We start from the raw sequence: 23790 nt of genomic DNA, 5'->3' as shown, positions 1-23790 counted from the left end.
TTTGAGACTGGGATGGAGGTTCACTTTCCAATAAGACAAAGACCTAAAACATACTCCTAAAGCAACACTCGAGTGGTTGAAGGGGAAACGTGTATTGGAGTGACCTAGTCAAAGCCCCGACCTTAATCCAATTGAGAATCTGTGATCAGACGTTAAGATTGATGTTCAGCAGATGAAACCATCTAACTTCTAACCATCTAACTTGAATGAGCTGGAGCAGTTTTGCCTTGAGGAATGGGCAAAAGTCCCACTGGCAAGATATGAAAAGCTCATAGAGACTTATCCAAAGCTACGTGCAGCTATAATTGCTGCAAAAGGAGGCTCTACAAAGTACTGACTTTAGGGGGTGAATAGTTATGCACACTGAAGTTTACAGTTATTTTGTCCTGTTTGTTGTTTGCTTCACACTAAAATGTAAACCAAATGTTCATAGTTGTAGGCATGTTCTTTATATGAACCATCACAAACCTTTACAAAAAAACAAAACAAAAAACAGTGAAATTCCAGGTTCTGAGGTAGGAAACCACTAAAAATGCCAAGGTGTGAATACTTTTGCAAGGCACTGCACGTAGATTTAATAAAAATGTCTGGCTAACACTAATGAAAAAGATGTGTAAAAATGCAGGTGAAAAAAAAAATAAATTGGAAAAGCAAGCAGGAAACAACTACACAAGATCTAAAAAAAAGAGATGCTTCAGGTTCACCAACCTCCAGACAAATCAGCAATTGCTGAAGCATCTTCTGTTTGAAGAATAGATATTTATTCACTGCCAAAAAAATATGTGTGGCTCAGTGGTTAGCACTGAAGTCTTGCAGCGCTGGGGCTATGGGTTCAAATCCCACCAAGGACAACATCTGCCAGGAGTTTGTATGTTCTCCCCGTGTTTACGTGGGTTTCCTCCGGGTACTCCGGTTTCCTCCCACACTCCAAAAACATACTCATAGGGAACCTAGATTATGAGCCCCAATGGGGACAGTGTTGCTATTGTATGTAAAGCGCTGTGGAATTAACATTAAAAAAACACCCTCCCTCACTTTGAAGTGATCTGTTTATGGCTGGCTGTATGTGAGTGGAGAGCTGAACTGCCCAATCAGTGACTTCCATTGGCGATCAGATCAAGTCCAAATCCCAATCTGAACTTTATCTAGAGTCCGTCTGAACCCGCCGAGCCAAACGTCTACGGGTCTGCTCATCTCTATAAATGAGGCCTTAAGGCTGCTTTACACGCTGCGATATCGTGACCGATATCGCTAGCGTGCGCACCCGCCCCCATCGGTTGTGCGACACGGGCAAATCGCTGCCCATGGCGCACAACATTACGCGGACCCGTCACACTACTAACCTGCCTAGCGATGTCGCTGTGACCGGCGAACCGCCTCCTTTCTAAGGGGGTGGTTCGTTCAGCGTCACAGCAGCATCACTGAACCGCCGCCCAATAGAAGCGGAGGGGCGGAGATGAGCGGGACATAACATCCCGCCCACCTTCTTCCTACCTCATTGCGGGCGGACGCAGGTAAGGTGAGGTTCCTCGTTCCTGCGGTGTCACACGTAGCGATGTGTGCTGCCGCAGCAACGAGAAACTACATCGCTAGCTGCAGCAGCAGCGATAATCGAGAATAGGGGGGCATGTCACCGATGAGCGATTTTTGAACGTTTTTGCGACGATTCAAAATCACTTATAGGTGTCACACGCAACGACATCGCTAAAGCGGCCGGATGTGCGTCACAAACTCCGTGACCCCAACGAGATCGCTTGAGCTATGTCGCAGCGTGTAAAGCGGCCTTTAGATGTATTTCACTCTTTATGGACAAACCAGATTACAATGCTGTATATAAATGTCTGAGGATGCATTCACATGAATGTATTTTTGGTGCCACGGACTAATTGTACTCTATGCACTAGTGTACATGGGTGTTTTTTCCATGCGGAGAAGCACATAGAGCCAATCATGTCCATAATTGTGACAAGACTGTAAAATTCAGTATATTTGTGCATTTTTTTTTGGGTGGGGGTTAATTAATGTCAGAAACTGAAGCTTTCTTATGTGCAGATGAGACCCCCCCACCCCTTCCCTCACCGAGCACTAATGTTTCCTTAAATAAAGCGGGGCTGCCAGGAGGCAGTGTACATTACACATCGAGCAGCTGTCTGACATTTCACTGTATGTTCATTCTGGCCATTGGCAGCCATGCCGACCCGTACAGGCAATCTATCTCAGTACTCCAAAGACCAATTGAAAAATCTGTTAATTTCACATAATGTACCTCTGCCCCAGAGTGATCAGAGAAAAGCTGTCTATATGCAGCTCTACCTCAAGCACATTCTCCCTAAAGATAAGGAAGCTGCTGACTTCTCAAGCGATGATGAGGACACGTGGTCAGAGAATGATGTAAGTCTTGTGCCAGGCTTAAGGTTAATGTGTGTGTGTGTGTGTGTGTGTGTGTGTGTGTGTGTGTGTGTGTGTGTGTGTGTGTGTGTGTGTGTGTGCCATACTCAGTATTTTGACGGTTTTCACGTGTTTATTCCATTTTGCACTCACTGATGTTTGTTCTTATTACAGTGACTTGCAGATTGCTTTACAATATGGTTTTATTATGGGTAAGCCATCAATGTTATAGCATACTGTATGTCAGTTGCCACTCCTCTGGATATATAATGGACTATAGTTAGTGTTCTATTGAAAAAGTGTGAATACATATCCTGAATGGGCTCTCCCAGAATAAAAGACACAGCCCATGGATTCTAGAAACAGAGTCACCCTAATCTATCTATATACATATATATACAGTACAGACCAAACATTTGGACACACCTTCTCATTCAATGAGTTTTCTTTATTTTCATGACTCTGAAAATTGTAGATTCACATTGAAGGCATCAAAACTATGAATTAAAACATGTGGAATGAAATACAGGTACTTAAAAAAGTGTGAAACAACTGAAAATATGTCTTATATTCTAGGTTCTTCAAAGTAGCCACCTTTTGCTTTCATTACTACTTTGCACACTCTTGGCATTCTCTTGATGAGCTTCAAGAGGTAGTCACCGGAAATGGTTTTCCAACAGTCTTGAAGGAGTTTCCAGAGATGCTTAGCACTTGTTGGCCCTTTTGCCTTCACTCTACGGTCCAGCTCACCCCAAACCATCTCGATTGGGTTCAGGTCTGGTGACTGTGGAGACCAGGTCATCTGGCATAGCACCCCATCACTCTCCTTCTTAGTCAAATAGCCCTTACACAGCCTGGAGGTGTGTTTGGGGTCATTGTCCTGTTGAAAAATAAATTATGGTCCAACTAAATGCAAACCGGATGGAATAGCATGCCGCTGCAAGATGCTGTGGTAGGCATGCTGGTTCTGTATGCCTTCAATGTTGAATAAATCCCCAACAGTGTCCCCAGCAAAGCACCCCCACACCATCACACCTCCTCCTCCATGCTTCACGGTGGGAACTAGCCATGTAGAGTCCATCCATACATCTTTTCTACAAAGACACGGTGGTTAGATCCAAAGATCTCAAATTTTTACTCATCAGACCAAAGCACAGATTCTCTAATGTCCATTCCTTGTGTTCTTTAGCCCAGACAAGTCTCTTCTGCTTGTCGCCTGTCCTTAGCAGTAGTTTCCTAGCAGCTATTTTACCATGAAGGCCTGCTGCACAAAGTCTCCTCTTAATAGTTATTCTAGAGATGACAGGGTGTGTCCAAACGTTTGGCCTGTACTGTACATATATATATATACATATATATATATATATATATATGTATAAATATATATATATATATATATATAAAAAATGGCTTCTAAAAACCATCTAAAATGGAAATGTATACACTAAAGGGGGCTTTACACGCTGCGATATCGTTAGTGAATTATCGTCGGGGTCTCGGTGTTTGTGACGCACATCCGGCTTCATTAACGAGATCACAGTGTGTGATAACTACGAGCGACCTTAAACGATCGCAAAATAGGTCAAAATCGTTTGCCGTTGAGAGATCGTCCTGAAACCAAAAATCGCTGTCTGCTTATTAGCGATGTTGTTCCTCGTTCCTGCGGCAACACACATCGCTGTGTGTGACACTGCAGGAGCGACGAACATCTCCTTACCTGCGTCCCGCCAGCAATGTGGAAGGAAGGAGGTGGGCGGGATGTTACATCCCGCTCAACTCCGCCCCACCGCTTCTATTGGACGTCTGCCATGTGACGTCGCTGTGACGCCGCACGAACCGCCCCCTTAGAAAGGAGGCAGTTTGCCGGCCAGAGCGACGTAGCAGGGCAGGTAAGTCCATGTGACGGGGACTAACGAGGTTGTGCGCCATGGGCAGCGATTGCCCATGTCACACAACCAACAGGGGCGGGTACGATCGCCTGCGATCTCGCTAGCAAGAGCGCAGCGTGTAAAGTACCCTTTACATTTTCAATGTAAAGCTGTATCTTTAGACTTTGACCAATATTGGCCATTACTCTAATTGTTACATTGAGTTATGGCCCATTTACAGGGGCAGGTGTCAGGCCAGCAGCGCGCGCAGATCGACTATGCTAAAGTTCGTTGCTCGTTTACTGGCCTATTTACATAGGCTAATGAGTAATGATTGGGAGAGAGCCGTCTCTAATCCCATCATCCTATCCCCAAGCACACTACTTGCTATTGGCAGCACATGACCTGCCATCAATAATAATTTTTTTTTTTGCATGCATAAAAATCAAATCTCATGTTGAACAAGCATTTTGCTCAATCTTTGATTGACGGCATATTTACACCGACACATAACAGGGAGCAAAAGTTCACTTATCTAAAAGGGCTATTACCCGTGCAAGTCCTTATAATGTTGCTCAAATAGTAGTGCATTGTGCTATCTATTGTCTATGGTAATTGAAGAAAATCTGTCATATCAGACAATACAGAGTAACATAATTCAGCATACACCAAGAGAAGTGAGGGCTCTGGTCACAAGCTTACAATCTATGGGGAAATAGGGTAGGCACAACATGACCATTGAGGAAGGATTCTCCAGTCGTGCTGTATGTGTGTTACCCACCAATACCATCTGTAAATAATACACGAACTGCATGTGACTTGGTTTAAAATTGGCCACAGCAGCCTTTATTACCTATTATTTACATACTAACACAAGGGGGCGCCGTCCAACGGGTGACCCCAACAAATAACAATAGGTAACACAGTAACCAATACAGTAAATATACAACCCTGAGTAGGCCCAGTCCAGGAACCACTTCTCACCCCAGTATCCCTGGCCGCAACACACCGACCCAGAGATGAGGTATTAATCACCTACGGATTAACCCCCCAACTTTGCAGAACCCCGTGCCTGCAACATCCCGGAACCTGGAGCCACCATACCAAGATGGTGTCTCTCTGTCCAGTTACCATTGCCTTCAACCGCCTCTGGACCAGACCTACCCCCCGCTGCTGTGACAAAGAAACAACCCAGACGAAATTCCCCTCGGCATTAAACACAAGGGAGGGTGGGCGGGGATCGTTCCATATCCGGAAGTCAAGAGAGAGGGGGTAAGTCAAAGTCCTTTACTTACACCCCTCAACTGTCCCACCTCTTCCTCCAGGGAACTCCTCCTACCCACCAATCCCTTTACTCTGCCTTATAAACAAACCATTCCTGTTTCCATTAACCCCATCACTCCTTCCCTTCCCTCTAGTCATGTCGCCCCTCCACCCTATGGGTTCCATGGCTTTCTGGAACATGGTAAAAAGTGCTTGCATTATATGGTCCAGCCATCAATATAACAAATCAAAGATTCAAATAACGCTGCATGAACTGGTCACCACACAGTATGTGGACAAGTACAGAGAGCAAATAAGGGCATGGAGGGTGTGTAAACAGATTATAAAAAGGACCAGATTTGGAAGAAAATCTTATAAGGGCAAACTGGGAATAGTTAGATAAGTGAAGTGAGGTGATAGGTCAGTCTAAAGAAATGTGTTTTAGAGCACACTTAAAACTGTGGGTGTTGTGAATGAATGAAATTGTTCTTGCTAGTGCAGAGAATTGACGCAGCTGACGAGAAATCTTGAAGATGGGAGTAGGAGGTTTGGATTATAGAGGATGTCAGTCTTAAGGCTGCTTTACACGGTACGACCGATTGTGCAATTTCACAATCGATCGTACCCGCCCACGTCCTTTTTGCGTCACGTCAAATCGCTGCCCGTGTCGCACAAAGTCGGTAACCCCCGTCATACGTACTTACCTCTCGTGTGACCTCGATGTGGGCGGCGAACGTCCACTTCCTGGAGTGGGAGGGACGTTCGGCGTCACAGGGACGTCACACGGCCGCCGGCCAATGGAAGCGGAGGGGCGGAGATGAGCGGGACGTAAACATCCCGCCCACCTCCTTCCTTCACATAGCCGGCGGCGGCCGCGTGACGCAGGTGAGCTGCTGTGCATCGTTCCCGGGGTGTCACACGGAGCGGCGTGTGCTACCACGGAAACGATGAACAACTAAATTAAACGATATTATGGAACCTAGCGACCAGTACATGACTCACGATTTGTGAGCGATACTGCGTCGAGGTGTCACACAGGCCGCCATCGCCAGCGATGCCGGATGTGCGTCACAAAAACCGTGACCCCGACGATCTATCGCACGATAGATTGTCTGGTGTAAAGCAGCCTTTAGGTCATTTGTGGAACAGAGGGCATGGGTAGGGTGATGTAGGACAGTTCAGAAATGTGTAGGACTTTGTGGGTTAGAGTGAAAGGTTTATATTGTACTCTGCAGTGGATGGGCAACCAGTGCAATGACATGGGTGTAGTATTTGGACAGGAATATGATCCTTGCTGCTGCACTCAGGATGGATTGGAGAGGGAAGACTTTAGTAAGAAGGAGACTGATTAGTAGAGAGTTTCACTAGTCCAGACAAGAATGAATAAGAGTGACAGTAAGGCTACATGTCCACGATCAGGACCCACTGTGTCCTGGACGCGGCGGGTCCTGACCTGCGAGGCCGCAAGTGTCCTCCGCAGAAGAACACAGGAGACTGCAGCTGCCCATGCCCACAATCAGGGTTCAGTGCGCTGCGGTCTCTCTCTTCTCCCTACGGAGGACACTTGCGTCTCCGCAGCAAAGAATTCACATACTGTGGCTTGGAAAGCCGTGCACCGCCAGTCAGCTTTTGCTGTGGACAGTACACGCACAGTGGGCATTGGATTTCCAGAAATCCCATCCACTGAGCTTGTACTGCACAACACAGCATTTTTGACTCAGCGAAAACACGCTGCACTCAAAACGCTGCAAACAGTAATCTTGGGCACGCACCCTAAGAGTTTTTACAGAGTCAATGGTAAGAAATAGTCAAATTCTAGAGATGTTTTTGAGGTGTAGGTGACATGAGCAAGCGACTAATTGGATACAGGAAGTGAAGGAGAGTCAATGTAACCTCAAAACAGCGGGCAAGCTGCTGGAGAGTAAAGGTAAAACCACACAGAAATGGAAATATTGGGTTTATGAAAGTTAGTAGAGAGAGGTAACATGAGAAGTTCAGTTTTTGACAAATTCAGTTTTAGATAGACGGAGGACATGATGTTAGAGACAGAAGTCTTACAATCACTGGTATTTTGTAGTAATGCAGAGGTGATGTCAGGAGCAGAAGTGTATAACTGGGTGTCATCAGCATACAGACAGTACTGAAAACCAAATATATTGATGGTTTGTCCAATATGGGCAGAGTATAGAGAGGAGAGGAGGGTGCCTGAGGGACTCCTATAGTAGGGGGAAGTTGTAAAACTGTAAAGGGGAAAAAAGCGCAATAGGGTCTTACCCGGTATGAGGGTGGACAGACAAGACAAAGAAGCACTCACCTGGTGAGGTTGTGCCAGTCACAACCCCTTATGATAGCCTGTGAGTGCCCGGTGGTTTAGCTGCAGCCCCGGGAGAGGAATTTTGTATCACACAGGTAGAAGAGAAGACCGGGTTTATGCCGCGCTAAAAACCACTGATGCGTGTAAATTAAAAGATTTCCTTTTTATTGGACATTTCCTACGCGTTTCAGAGACATCCGTCTCCTTCCTCAGGAAAAGAAATATTACAGCAAGGCCGCTTAGACGTACATATAAGGAGCAAAGAGCCATGTATGCATTAAGGACTGCCTGTATGACTCAGAGCTGATGACTCAGAGCCACATGGTAAAGAAGAAGAAAAAAAAAAAAAGAAGAAAAAAAGGGAAAGATGGAACAATCAAGAATAACAAAAAAACAGAAAAAAATGTCTGAAACAGCATGATCCCAAGAAACATGGATAATTCCAACAAAGGGAATACTGAAAAAATAAAAAATAAATGAATGAATAAAGACATGAAAACACTTGTTCCTCGTGTTATTTAATAAAGTCAGGGGGGAAGAGATGTGAGGGATGTGTTTAAGAAGTGTGCGAACCTATGGAGTATAGGTGAATTTACTGGTGTTTAGTCCTCTACTCTACATGGGGATGCAGAGATTGCACGTGAAAATTCAAAACAATGTGTAAAAAAGTATATATATATATATATATATATATATATATATATATATATATAGAACAATATATGGGGATACAGCGATCGTGAGTGAATATCCAGAGGGACGTGAAAAAAAATCTTTTTATATTTATTTATTTATATATATATATATATATATATATATATATATATATATAAAACTATAAAGAATGAGGACTTCCCCCCTGACTTTATTAAATAACATGAGGAACAAGTGTTTTCATGTCTTTATTCATTCATTTATTTTTTGTTTTTTTCAGTATTCCCTTTGTTGGAATTATACATGTTTCTTGGGATCATGCTGTTTCAGACACTTTTTTCTGTTATTCACGATTGTTCCATCTTTCCCTTTTTTTCTTCTTCTTTTTTTTTTTTCTTCTTTACCATGTGGCTCTGAGTCATCAGCTCTGAGTCATACAGGCAGTCCTTAATGCATACATGGCTGTTTGCTCCTTATATATAGGTCCAAGCGGCCTTGCTGTAATATGATTTCTTTTCCTGAGGAAGGAGACGGATGTCTCTGAAACGCGTAGAAACTGTCCAATAAAAAGGAAATCTTTTAATTTACACGCATCAGTGGTTTTTAGCGCGGCATAAACCCGGTCTTCTCTTCTACCTGTGTGATAGTAGGGGGAAGAGGAGAGGAAGAGGAGCCAGAAAAATATACAGTGAAGGAGTAGTCAGAGAGGTAGGAAGAGAAGCAGGAGATCAGTGTCCTTGATCCCGGTAGAGCGGAGCATAGTGAGGAGTAGGTGGTGATCCACAGTGTCGAATGCAGCAGAGAGATCCTGGAGAGAGATCCAGGAGAATCAGAATTCTGCGTTAGATTAGAGTACCTGTTAGTAAATCATTAGAGACTTTAATAAGAGCAAAGTTTCAGTAGAGTGTAAAGAGCGAAAACTCGATTGTAAAGAGTCAAGAAGAGAGTCATCTGAGAGATAGCAAATTAGATGGGACTGGACCAAGCATTCCAGAAGTTTAAAGATTAAGAGGAGATTAGGCACAGGTCTGTAGTTTTGCTAGAGGGATGTTCTTTTTTAGTAATGGGTGTATGATGGTGTATTTGAAAGAAGAGATGATGATACTAGATGAGAGAGAGAGGTTAAATATTTTATTTAGGTGAGTGGTGACAGGGGAAAGGGACTGAATGAGATGTAAGGGAATATGGTCACTTGTGCAGGTAGTAGGGTGAGAAGATGCAAGAAACCTTGTAACTTGTCCTTCTGTGACTGGTTTGAAGACAGAAAATGAGCTAGATGAAGTGCAAGAGGGAAGACAATGCACGATATAAAGAGACTGGGAGAACATTTCTTGACGTATATGGTCATTTTATTATTTCAAATAATTGGCCAGATCATGTGCACTAAATGTGAGCTAAAGTTGGTGGTTGGGGCTTGCACTCTTGAACCGAGGAGGAAATGAAAAGTGTCAAAGAGTCATTGAGGGTTTTTGGATAGTGAGGTGATGAGAGTGTTGAAGAAAATGTCTTTGGAGAGGGGAAGAGTTGTACGCTTTAAGCATAAATCTATAATGGATGATATCTTTTGGATTTTTCCAGTACACGTTCAGCACACTTGGAGCACAGCTGGAGAGATTGTGATTGCAATGTGTGCCAGGTTTACCGTCGTCTGTGCTGCTGAGATGTTCTGTGTGTAGAAGCTTCAGTGTCATCCTGGGCAATTTGCACTGTTTCATTATAATGTTTAGAGCAGAGTTAGGACATGAGAGGGAGGAGAATGGAAGTAATGATGACTGCAAATTCTTCTTAAGTTTCTCGTTATTAATGGCATGTATATTCCTATAAGTGTGTTCATGGGGGGTGTCCTGAGTGGGTTGACAGTTCTTGACAGAGAATGAAAGAAAGTTGTGGTCAGAAAGCGGGAGGGGGGGGTTAGTATGATCATACACTGAAATGAACCCGGACAAGACCAAGTCCAGCGTATTCCCATCTTCATGTGTAGGAGAGTTAGTAACTTGTGAAAAGCCAAGTCAGGAGTAGAGTTGAGCGCGGTTCGTGGTTCGTGGTTCTCCAGTTCGCGGCTCGAGTGATTTTGGGGCATGTTCTAGATCGAACTAGAACTCGAGCTTTTTGCAAAAGCTCGGTAGTTCTAGAAACGTTCGAGAACGGTTCTAGCAGCCAAAAAACAGCTAAATCATAGCTTGGTTTCTGCTGTAATAGTGTAAGTCACTCTGTGAATCAAACTATTATGACATTTCAGTGTATAGTGTGCGTGAACAGCGCCTTCAGATCACTGCTGTTTCTATAATGGCGATCGCCATTTTTTTTTTTTTTTTTTCTTGTCTTCCTTCCCTAAGTGCGCGCGTCTTGTGGGGCGGGCCAGCATGTCAGCCAATCCCAGACACACACACAGCTAAGTGGACTTTGAGCCAGAGAAGCAACGGCATGTGTGATAGGATCTGCATGTCACATGTCCCTGCATTATAAAACCGGACATTTTCTTCACGGACGCCATTATCTGCCTTCTGCGTCTTTGGTGTCAGACATCACTGTCGCAGCTCCGTCTTCCTGAGTCCTATAGCCGATACAGCTGTATGCGCTGCATACACAGCGTTAGACAGCTTAGGGAGAGCACTTTATAGCAGTCCTTTTAAGGGCTCCAACCGGCAGGGTCAGAGAGCCATAGGTGACAGGTCCTGCAAACAGCAACAGCGTCTGTGTAGCCCAGGTCAGGGATTTCCTACCTGCATTTCACCATTAGGAGGGAATAGAAAGGCAGGCTTCCATTCCTCTACCCAGAGCACCACAATCCTGCCACTGTACCCTCTTGTCCTCTGCACACTCCAACTGATAACTAAGCCATTATACTAGCAAACACTCAGTGTACCTAGTGGCATCCTATACGTGGCTATTGGACTTTGCTATAGTCCCACTAGTGCAAAGACATTTGCAGAGCGCGTCTGCCTGCATTGCACACTACAACTCATTCTAAACAAGCCATTATACTAGCAAACACTCAGTGTACCTAGTGGCATCCTATACGTGGCTATTGGACTTTGCTATAGTCCCACTAGTGCAAAGACATTTGCAGAGCGCGTCTGCCTGCATTGCACACTACAACTCATTCTAACCAAGCCATTATACTAGCAAACACTCAGTGTACCTAGTGGCATCCTATACGTGGCTATTGGACTTTGCTATAGTCCCACTAGTGCAAAGACATTTGCAGAGCGCGTCTGCCTGCATTGCACACTCCAACTCATTAAAACCAAGCCATTATACTAGCAAACACTCAGTGTACCTAGTGGCATCCTATACGTGGCTATTGGACTTTGCTATAGTCCCACTAGTGCAAAGACATTTGCATAGCGCGTCTGCCGGCATTGCACACTCAAACTCATTTTAACTAAGCCATTATACTAGCAAACACTCAGTGTACCTAGTGGCATCCTATACGTGGCTATTGGACTTTGCTATAGTCCCACTAGTGCAAAGACATTAGCAGAGCACATCTGCCTGCATTGCACACTACAACTCATTCTAACCAAGCCATTAGACTAGCAAACACTCAGTGTACCTAGTGGCATCCTATACGTGGCTATTGGACTTTGCTATAGTCCCACTAGTGCAAAGACATTTGCATAGCGCGTCTGCCTGCATTGCACACTCAAACTCATTTTAACTAAGCCATTATACTAGCAAACACTCAGTGTACCTAGTGGCATCCTATACGTGGCTATTGGACTTTGCTATAGTCCCACTAGTGCAAAGACATTAGCAGAGCACATCTGCCTGCATTGCACACTACAACTCATTCTAACCAAGCCATTATACTAGCAAACACTCAGTGTACCTAGTGGCATCCTATACGTGGCTATTGGACTTTGCTATAGTCCCACTAGTGCAAAGACATTTGCAGAGCGCGTCTGCCTGCATTGCACACTCCAACTCATTAAAACCAAGCCATTATACTAGCAAACACTCAGTGTACCTAGTGGCATCCTATACGTGGCTATTGGACTTTGCTATAGTCCCACTAGTGCAAAGACATTTGCATAGCGCGTCTGCCTGCATTGCACACTCAAACTCATTTTAACTAAGCCATTATACTAGCAAACACTCACTGTACCTAGTTGTATCCTAAACGTGGCTATTGTACTTTTGTCAATTCACAGTATTGGAACGTTATTTGCAGCACGTCTGCCTGCATTGCACACTCAAACTTTTTTAAACTCAGCCATTTATAGTAGCAAACACTCAGTGTACCTAGTTGTATCCTAAACGTGGCTATTGTACTTTTGTCTATTCACAGTATTGGAACGATATTTGCAGCACGTCTGCCTGCATTGCACACTCTAACTTTTTTAAACTCAGCCATTATACTAGCAAACACTCAGTGTACCTAGCTGTATCCTAAACGTGGCTATTGTACTTTTGTCAATTCACAGTATTGGAACGTTATTTGCAGCACGTCTGCCTGCATTGCACACTCAAACTTTTTTAAACTCAGCCATTTATAGTAGCAAACACTCAGTGTACCTAGTTGTATCCTAAACGTGGCTATTGTACTTTTGTCTATTCACAGTATTGGAACGATATTTGCAGCACGTCTGCCTGCATTGCACACTCTAACTTTTTTAAACTCAGCCATTTATAGTAGCAAACACTCAGTGTACCTAGTTGTATCCTAAACGTGGCTATTGTACTTTTGTCAATTCACAGTATTGGAACGTTATTTGCAGCACGTCTGCCTGCATTGCACACTCAAACTTTTTTAAACTCAGCCATTTATAGTAGCAAACACTCAGTGTACCTAGTTGTATCCTAAACGTGGCTATTGTACTTTTGTCAATTCACAGTATTGGAACGTTATTTGCAGCACGTCTGCCTGCATTGCACACTCAAACTTTTTTAAACTCAGCCATTTATAGTAGCAAACACTCAGTGTACCTAGTTGTATCCTAAACGTGGCTATTGTACTTTTGTCTATTCACAGTATTGGAACGATATTTGCAGCACGTCTGCCTGCATTGCACACTCTAACTTTTTTAAACTCAGCCATTTATAGTAGCAAACACTCAGTGTACCTAGTTGTATCCTAAACGTGGCTATTGTACTTTTGTCAATTCACAGTATTGGAACGTTATTTGCAGCACGTCTGCCTGCATTGCACACTCAAACTTTTTTAAACTCAGCCATTTATAGTAGCAAACACTCAGTGTACCTAGTTGTATCCTAAACGTGGCTATTGTACTTTTGTCAATTCACAGTATTGGAACGTTATTTGCAGCACGTCTGCCTGCATTGCACACTCAAACTTTTTTAAACTCAGCCATTTATAGTAGCAAACACTCAGTGTACCTAGTTGTATCCTAAACGTGGCTATTGTACTTTTGTCAATTCACAGTATTGGAACGTTATTTGCAGCACGTCTGCCTGCATTGCACACTCAAACTTTTTTAAACTCAGCCATTTATAGTAGCAAACACTCAGTGTACCTAGTTGTATCCTAAACGTGGCTATTGTACTTTTGTCAATTCACAGTATTGGAACGTTATTTGCAGCACGTCTGCCTGCATTGCACACTCAAACTTTTTTAAACTCAGCCATTTATAGTAGCAAACACTCAGTGTACCTAGTTGTATCCTAAACGTGGCTATTGTACTTTTGTCTATTCACAGTATTGGAACGATATTTGCAGCACGTCTGCCTGCATTGCACACTCTAACTTTTTTAAACTCAGCCATTTATAGTAGCAAACACTCAGTGTACCTAGTTGTATCCTAAACGTGGCTATTGTACTTTTGTCAATTCACAGTATTGGAACGTTATTTGCAGCACGTCTGCCTGCATTGCACACTCAAACTTTTTTAAACTCAGCCATTTATAGTAGCAAACACTCAGTGTACCTAGTTGTATCCTAAACGTGGCTATTGTACTTTTGTCTATTCACAGTATTGGAACGATATTTGCAGCACGTCTGCCTGCATTGCACACTCTAACTTTTTTAAACTCAGCCATTATACTAGCAAACACTCAGTGTACCTAGTTGTATCCTAAACGTGGCTATTGTACTTTTGTCAATTCACAGTATTGGAACGTTATTTGCAGCACGTCTGCCTGCATTGCACACTCTAACTTTTTTAAACTCAGCCATTTATAGTAGCAAACACTCAGTGTACCTAGTTGTATCCTAAACGTGGCTATTGTACTTTTGTCAATTCACAGTATTGGAACGTTATTTGCAGCACGTCTGCCTGCATTGCACACTCAAACTTTTTTAAACTCAGCCATTTATAGTAGCAAACACTCAGTGTACCTAGTTGTATCCTAAACGTGGCTATTGTACTTTTGTCAATTCACAGTATTGGAACGTTATTTGCAGCACGTCTGCCTGCATTGCACACTCAAACTTTTTTAAACTCAGCCATTTATAGTAGCAAACACTCAGTGTACCTAGTTGTATCCTAAACGTGGCTATTGTACTTTTGTCAATTCACAGTATTGGAACGTTATTTGCAGCACGTCTGCCTGCATTGCACACTCAAACTTTTTTAAACTCAGCCATTTATAGTAGCAAACACTCAGTGTACCTAGTTGTATCCTAAACGTGGCTATTGTACTTTTGTCTATTCACAGTATTGGAACGATATTTGCAGCACGTCTGCCTGCATTGCACACTCTAACTTTTTTAAACTCAGCCATTTATAGTAGCAAACACTCAGTGTACCTAGTTGTATCCTAAACGTGGCTATTGTACTTTTGTCAATTCACAGTATTGGAACGTTATTTGCAGCACGTCTGCCTGCATTGCACACTCAAACTTTTTTAAACTCAGCCATTTATAGTAGCAAACACTCAGTGTACCTAGTTGTATCCTAAACGTGGCTATTGTACTTTTGTCAATTCACAGTATTGGAACGTTATTTGCAGCACGTCTGCCTGCATTGCACACTCAAACTTTTTTAAACTCAGCCATTTATAGTAGCAAACACTCAGTGTACCTAGTTGTATCCTAAACGTGGCTATTGTACTTTTGTCAATTCACAGTATTGGAACGTTATTTGCAGCACGTCTGCCTGCATTGCACACTCAAACTTTTTTAAACTCAGCCATTTATAGTAGCAAACACTCAGTGTACCTAGTTGTATCCTAAACGTGGCTATTGTACTTTTGTCAATTCACAGTATTGGAACGTTATTTGCAGCACGTCTGCCTGCATTGCACACTCAAACTTTTTTAAACTCAGCCATTTATAGTAGCAAACACTCAGTGTACCTAGTTGTATCCTAAACGTGGCTATTGTACTTTTGTCTATTCACAGTATTGGAACGATATTTGCAGCACGTCTGCCTGCATTGCACACTCTAACTTTTTTAAACTCAGCCATTTATAGTAGCAAACACTCAGTGTACCTAGTTGTATCCTAAACGTGGCTATTGTACTTTTGTCAATTCACAGTATTGGAACGTTATTTGCAGCACGTCTGCCTGCATTGCACACTCAAACTTTTTTAAACTCAGCCATTTATAGTAGCAAACACTCAGTGTACCTAGTTGTATCCTAAACGTGGCTATTGTACTTTTGTCTATTCACAGTATTGGAACGATATTTGCAGCACGTCTGCCTGCATTGCACACTCTAACTTTTTTAAACTCAGCCATTATACTAGCAAACACTCACTGTACCTAGTTGTATCCTAAACGTGGCTATTGTACTTTTGTCAATTCACAGTATTGGAACGTTATTTGCAGCACGTCTGCCTGCATTGCACACTCTAACTTTTTTAAACTCAGCCATTTATAGTAGCAAACACTCAGTGTACCTAGTTGTATCCTAAACGTGGCTATTGTACTTTTGTCAATTCACAGTATTGGAACGTTATTTGCAGCACGTCTGCCTGCATTGCACACTCAAACTTTTTTAAACTCAGCCATTTATAGTAGCAAACACTCAGTGTACCTAGTTGTATCCTAAACGTGGCTATTGTACTTTTGTCAATTCACAGTATTGGAACGTTATTTGCAGCACGTCTGCCTGCATTGCACACTCAAACTTTTTTAAACTCAGCCATTTATAGTAGCAAACACTCAGTGTACCTAGTTGTATCCTAAACGTGGCTATTGTACTTTTGTCTATTCACAGTATTGGAACGTTATTTGCAGCACGTCTGCCTGCATTGCACACTCTAACTTTTTTAAACTCAGCCATTATACTAGCAAACACTCACTGTACCTAGTTGTATCCTAAACGTGGCTATTGTACTTTTGTCAATTCACAGTATTGGAACGTTATTTGCAGCACGTCTGCCTGCATTGCACACTCAAACTTTTTTAAACTCAGCCATTTATAGTAGCAAACACTCAGTGTACCTAGTTGTATCCTAAACGTGGCTATTGTACTTTTGTCAATTCACAGTATTGGAACGTTATTTGCAGCACGTCTGCCTGCATTGCACACTCAAACTTTTTTAAACTCAGCCATTTATAGTAGCAAACACTCAGTGTACCTAGTTGTATCCTAAACGTGGCTATTGTACTTTTGTCTATTCACAGTATTGGAACGATATTTGCAGCACGTCTGCCTGCATTGCACACTCTAACTTTTTTAAACTCAGCCATTTATAGTAGCAAACACTCAGTGTACCTAGTTGTATCCTAAACGTGGCTATTGTACTTTTGTCAATTCACAGTATTGGAACGTTATTTGCAGCACGTCTGCCTGCATTGCACACTCAAACTTTTTTAAACTCAGCCATTTATAGTAGCAAACACTCAGTGTACCTAGTTGTATCCTAAACGTGGCTATTGTACTTTTGTCTATTCACAGTATTGGAACGATATTTGCAGCACGTCTGCCTGCATTGCACACTCTAACTTTTTTAAACTCAGCCATTATACTAGCAAACACTCAGTGTACCTAGTTGTATCCTAAACGTGGCTATTGTACTTTTGTCAATTCACAGTATTGGAACGTTATTTGCAGCACGTCTGCCTGCATTGCACACTCTAACTTTTTTAAACTCAGCCATTTATAGTAGCAAACACTCAGTGTACCTAGTTGTATCCTAAACGTGGCTATTGTACTTTTGTCAATTCACAGTATTGGAACGTTATTTGCAGCACGTCTGCCTGCATTGCACACTCAAACTTTTTTAAACTCAGCCATTTATAGTAGCAAACACTCAGTGTACCTAGTTGTATCCTAAACGTGGCTATTGTACTTTTGTCAATTCACAGTATTGGAACGTTATTTGCAGCACGTCTGCCTGCATTGCACACTCAAACTTTTTTAAACTCAGCCATTTATAGTAGCAAACACTCAGTGTACCTAGTTGTATCCTAAACGTGGCTATTGTACTTTTGTCAATTCACAGTATTGGAACGTTATTTGCAGCACGTCTGCCTGCATTGCACACTCAAACTTTTTTAAACTCAGCCATTTATAGTAGCAAACACTCAGTGTACCTAGTTGTATCCTAAACGTGGCTATTGTACTTTTGTCTATTCACAGTATTGGAACGATATTTGCAGCACGTCTGCCTGCATTGCACACTCTAACTTTTTTAAACTCAGCCATTTATAGTAGCAAACACTCAGTGTACCTAGTTGTATCCTAAACGTGGCTATTGTACTTTTGTCAATTCACAGTATTGGAACGTTATTTGCAGCACGTCTGCCTGCATTGCACACTCAAACTTTTTTAAACTCAGCCATTTATAGTAGCAAACACTCAGTGTACCTAGTTGTATCCTAAACGTGGCTATTGTACTTTTGTCAATTCACAGTATTGGAACGTTATTTGCAGCACGTCTGCCTGCATTGCACACTCAAACTTTTTTAAACTCAGCCATTTATAGTAGCAAACACTCAGTGTACCTAGTTGTATCCTAAACGTGGCTATTGTACTTTTGTCAATTCACAGTATTGGAACGTTATTTGCAGCACGTCTGCCTGCATTGCACACTCAAACTTTTTTAAACTCAGCCATTTATAGTAGCAAACACTCAGTGTACCTAGTTGTATCCTAAACGTGGCTATTGTACTTTTGTCAATTCACAGTATTGGAACGTTATTTGCAGCACGTCTGCCTGCATTGCACACTCAAACTTTTTTAAACTCAGCCATTTATAGTAGCAAACACTCAGTGTACCTAGTTGTATCCTAAACGTGGCTATTGTACTTTTGTCTATTCACAGTATTGGAACGATATTTGCAGCACGTCTGCCTGCATTGCACACTCTAACTTTTTTAAACTCAGCCATTTATAGTAGCAAACACTCAGTGTACCTAGTTGTATCCTAAACGTGGCTATTGTACTTTTGTCAATTCACAGTATTGGAACGTTATTTGCAGCACGTCTGCCTGCATTGCACACTCAAACTTTTTTAAACTCAGCCATTTATAGTAGCAAACACTCAGTGTACCTAGTTGTATCCTAAACGTGGCTATTGTACTTTTGTCTATTCACAGTATTGGAACGATATTTGCAGCACGTCTGCCTGCATTGCACACTCTAACTTTTTTAAACTCAGCCATTATACTAGCAAACACTCACTGTACCTAGTTGTATCCTAAACGTGGCTATTGTACTTTTGTCAATTCACAGTATTGGAACGTTATTTGCAGCACGTCTGCCTGCATTGCACACTCTAACTTTTTTAAACTCAGCCATTTATAGTAGCAAACACTCAGTGTACCTAGTTGTATCCTAAACGTGGCTATTGTACTTTTGTCAATTCACAGTATTGGAACGTTATTTGCAGCACGTCTGCCTGCATTGCACACTCAAACTTTTTTAAACTCAGCCATTTATAGTAGCAAACACTCAGTGTACCTAGTTGTATCCTAAACGTGGCTATTGTACTTTTGTCAATTCACAGTATTGGAACGTTATTTGCAGCACGTCTGCCTGCATTGCACACTCAAACTTTTTTAAACTCAGCCATTTATAGTAGCAAACACTCAGTGTACCTAGTTGTATCCTAAACGTGGCTATTGTACTTTTGTCTATTCACAGTATTGGAACGTTATTTGCAGCACGTCTGCCTGCATTGCACACTCTAACTTTTTTAAACTCAGCCATTATACTAGCAAACACTCACTGTACCTAGTTGTATCCTAAACGTGGCTATTGTACTTTTGTCAATTCACAGTATTGGAACGTTATTTGCAGCACGTCTGCCTGCATTGCACACTCAAACTTTTTTAAACTCAGCCATTATACTAGCAAACACTCACTGTACCTAGTTGTATCCTAAACGTGGCTATTGTACTTTTGTCAATTCACAGTATTGGAACGTTATTTGCAGCACGTCTGCCTGCATTGCACACTCAAACTTTTTTAAACTCAGCCATTTATAGTAGCAAACACTCAGTGTACCTAGTTGTATCCTAAACGTGGCTATTGTACTTTTGTCTATTCACACTACTGCAAATCTATGTGCAGCACCTCTGCATGACAACCTCGTGCTCTGTTTTTAATAAGCTATAATGATAGCACAAAATACTGCCATTTTGTGGCATCATAGAACTGGCTGTTGTATTCCATTAGTGCCCCACTGGTGACAAGCTATTTCTAGCACCTCTACATCACACCCTCATGCACATTTAGCTACGCTAATGTTATAGCAAACTCATGGAATTCATTGCTGCATTTCATAATTCGGAGGGATAGAAAGTCAGGCTTCCTTTAGCTTTTCCTTCTGTTCATAGACAGCATCTCCAAGACAAATTTCCCCTCCACGTCTAAGTGTGGAGAGGCAGCTAGTGCGCATGCGTGTGCCGATGTACCCCAGCTGCAGCATAATTACAGTGTTTCGCCTAGTGAGTATGCTCAGCCTGACTGTGCCATTCCTGACGCTAAGTCTTCATTTCGGGATACAGCGCATGCTCCCACACTAAGTGTGAAAAGCCTCTTTGCACAGGTGCTTGCATTCTGTGCCGGGTCTAAGTCCTGTTTTGTGCCTAGACACCATGCTAAAGCTGATAGTCTTTTTTCAGAGACTGTATTTCATGCTACTGAGCATGCTCAGGCACTTCCTGCATCAGAGACTAGGTCCGGTAATGAACTCTTTGGCCCTGGCCCTGATGTGGGGGTCCCATATAGACCACAGGGCATCAGGTGTCCTCCCAAATGGCTTGCAGAGGCCCACACCTATGACTTGTCACCGCATTATTGATGGTCAGACGATGACTGGTGAGGTGTTTGGGTCATGGCAGCCATGAGGTCATCATTGAAGTTGCGTTTCCAAATAGGACGCTAGTTATGCCACTCATGACGTGTCACTCTGCTTTTGTCTCCAGGAGGTGCATTGTGGTTCACCCTGGTTTGTGGGCGGACCCAGGTTATAAAAGGGGCTGGAGCCAACAAGGAGGTGCGCAGTCTTCTATTATGCTCCGAAAGAGCACACCTCCATGTGTTGAACCCATTGCGGCTTTAGGCCAGAGGTAGGCAGGGATAGGGTGGTGGATGCAGGCCACCACCACAGTTGGTAACGCAGAACGGTTAAGACCAGCTCCTGTCCTAACAGTCCTGCTTGTGCAGCCCAGTGGCATTAACAGGCCTGCTGCTGCTGATGCGCCTGCTGTCCACAGGGTGTGGCCCCTACGCACACGGTCAGCGTACTCAATGGCCCCTGTGTTGTTAACAGGGAGTTCCTGGGCTGGGTGGGCATGTGGACCCTGTGACGCTAACAGGGCTCACAGTCTCCAGATCCGAATGGCGTCTAACTCGGTTCAGGCTACTATTAGTTTCATAGCCACACAGCTCTGTATCCTCCACCAAACCTTCAAGTTGCCAACCTCTCCTTTTCCAACTGGGAGCACGGTGGACACTGACTGCTGAAGGTGATATATACCTTTCTCTTTCTTTTCTTATTAATTTTTGTTATATAGCGGTCACAGATTATATACCACTTTATCCAAATCTGCCAGTCCCACTGTAACAGATGTTGTTTCTTCAGCAAATGTTACAGTTGTTTAACCACCAAATCCACGGACCCAAATTTTTTTCCCCTTTCCAACACACCTGTTCCCCTTTCCAACAGCATCTGTCCTTTTTCAACTCATTTTGGGATATGACCAAAAGTGCAACTGTGCAGGGACACCGTACTCAACGCCATCTCAGCACAGCAGCCATCCCTCGGTCCCTCCGATGTGGACAAGTAAAAGACCATTTCCTCCTATCCATGACAAGTGTTGAGATTCACTCTGTGCAGCACTGGTGTTTAGTGAAAAGTAGATCTAAGATTGCGTACCACATTCTGCAGATACTCCTGTATACGTGCGTCTATTTCTATGGCAGGAATTAGTTCGCCAAATTTTGTCTTGTACCGGGGGATCTAACAGGTGTGGCAACCCAGTATTCAGGATTACTTCAAATTCATACAATCCGAGGGTCATGTAGGTAGTGCAGCAAGAAGGCGCTCATGTGTCTTGTGCATCCAGGAGGACCAAGTCCTTGGTGTGTTGGTGGCAGAGAGGTGAGAATCGTGCATCCTTCCTCTGCCCTCTACCCACAACCTCGCACAACCGAAATGTGAGCAAGCTCTCACTCATCTGCTGAGTCTTCCATGCCATCGCCCAGTTCGTCCTCCATTTCTTCATGTGCTCCTGCACTTTCATCAACACTTTTTGCTGATACTATGCGCCCTTGTTATCCCTCTCCCTCACCATGACTGCCGCATAGGTGCCGCTGACCATCTGGACCTCGTAGATCTTGTTATCCCTTCCGCATATGACTCCTCCTGTACTTCCTCCCCTTCCTCTTGTCCCAACACCTGACTCCGAATAATAATTACAGTGTGCTCCATCATGTAGATGACCAGAATTGTCACGCTGAGAATGACATTGCCAGTGCTAAACATCTTCGTCGACATTTCAAAACTGTGTAGCAGGGTGCATAGGTCCTTGATCTGACACCACTCCAGCAGCGTGATCGGCACCACCTCTGGATCAACTTATCCCAGGCTATATGTCTTACCGTATTTCAGCAGGCTCTGCGGTGCTGCCACACACGCTGCAACATGTGCAGATTCCAATTCCTGCGTGTCGGAACATCGCATTTACGGCGTTTAACTGCCAGACCCTAAGACTTCCGGAGTGATGAAAGTGTTGAGCTGCTGTGTGCGCACGATGGAAGTGAGCACATAGCGAGCGTGCCCGCTGCACAAGGACATGTATGCCGTGATGGTGTTTTAAAAATTGCTGGAGATTCGGATCAACACGTGAGCCATAAAAGGCACGTGTGTCACATTGCCCTGAGGATGGCCCGCAGCCAGTTTGCATCATTGCCGTGCACACGGCTGTTAAGTCACCAACGGAGTCCGCTCCGTCAATTTGTACTCCGGTCGCCAGGTGACAACGTGTTCCTTTCATGAATAGTGCTGATGATGGGAGAGTAGTCGATGCCAGCGGCGCAGGTGGACGCAGGTTATGCTCACCACTGGGCTGCATTACCTTGACAGATGCAGAATCTCTGGCTGAATGTAGCTGGTGGGTATCTCACAGATGAAATACCATCATTCAGCTACAACCAATGGAAGACACCACACCCTTTTTTATGCCCATCCTGTCTGCAGACCACTGCCAGACATAGCTATGAACCTCCTGGTTAATTTTTACCCCCAGTTCAGTTTTATGATTTTGTGTGCTTGTTACCTGACTACTTTTCCTGCTGCTGTTTATGTACCTTGTTGGGCCGATACGCATTTCACCTCTGCTTGTTTTCTGATTAAGTCCTGGCCGTCCCATTCTGTTCCTGTTCCTCAATTAATGTTTTGACCCTGCCTGACTACTATTCTCTGTAATAGCGGTGTGACTCACATTTCCCATACATTTCAAAGTAAAACTTTGACCGCCTGATGGCATTGAGCTCTGCTGCCAGCATAGTAAGGAGGTGTGTGGTAGTCCTTGTGCGCAGTTGCAAGGAAGGGTGGCCTGACCACACAGGGTTTGCGCAAAGGTAAGGACCCACACGAGGTTGAAGAGGCAGAAGCAGTGTATTAACTTCTACATACAGAACAAGGATTGAAACAACTCGTGGGGACGCAAGACTTGTACAGCAGACCCTTCTCCATCTCTCACCATAGTTTGCCAGTGCCCAGTCAGTGACATGTAATGACCCTGTCTATGCTTACTGGTCCAAGTATCTGTGTTGAAATGCACCCTGTCGCACACAGATTTTCTCAAGAAGTGGTGATGTTGTGTGCGACATGCCGGTGTAGCGCGGGCATGCTTTTCTTGGAGAAGCAGTGGTGATTGGGCATCTGGTACTGGGGCACAGCGACAGACATAAGGTCTGTAAAATCCTGTGTGTCCACTA

The 23790-nt window shown here is 43.4% G+C and overlaps 1 protein-coding gene and 1 long non-coding RNA gene across 7 annotated transcripts in view; one reads left to right on the top strand and one right to left on the bottom strand.

Annotated features, from left to right (window-relative positions):
• The window catches only part of LOC142289747 (uncharacterized), a 265036-nt gene that overhangs the window by 87684 nt on the left and 153562 nt on the right, over positions 1-23790 (bottom strand). The gene's annotated exons all lie outside the window — the stretch shown is intronic.
• LEMD1 (LEM domain containing 1) overlaps positions 1-23790 on the top strand; it is a 199196-nt gene that overhangs the window by 54028 nt on the left and 121378 nt on the right. For 4 of the 5 annotated variants that reach the window (XM_075333671.1, XM_075333670.1, XM_075333669.1 and 1 more), the window contains exon 1: positions 2179-2391. The exons of the other annotated variant lie outside the window; for it this stretch is intronic. In XM_075333671.1, the coding sequence (XP_075189786.1) occupies positions 2191-2391 (201 nt within the window). In that variant the 5' untranslated portion in view covers positions 2179-2190. Of the gene's footprint in view, positions 1-2178; positions 2392-23790 lie in introns of those variants that run through there. 5 annotated transcript variants of the gene reach the window in all.

This window comes from Anomaloglossus baeobatrachus, chromosome 2, assembly GCF_048569485.1.
Source record: "Anomaloglossus baeobatrachus isolate aAnoBae1 chromosome 2, aAnoBae1.hap1, whole genome shotgun sequence".
Taxonomy (NCBI): Eukaryota; Metazoa; Chordata; class Amphibia; order Anura; family Aromobatidae; genus Anomaloglossus; species Anomaloglossus baeobatrachus.
The sequence above is the reverse complement of the archived record's forward strand: the minus strand, read 5'-3'. Positions and strand labels throughout refer to the sequence as shown.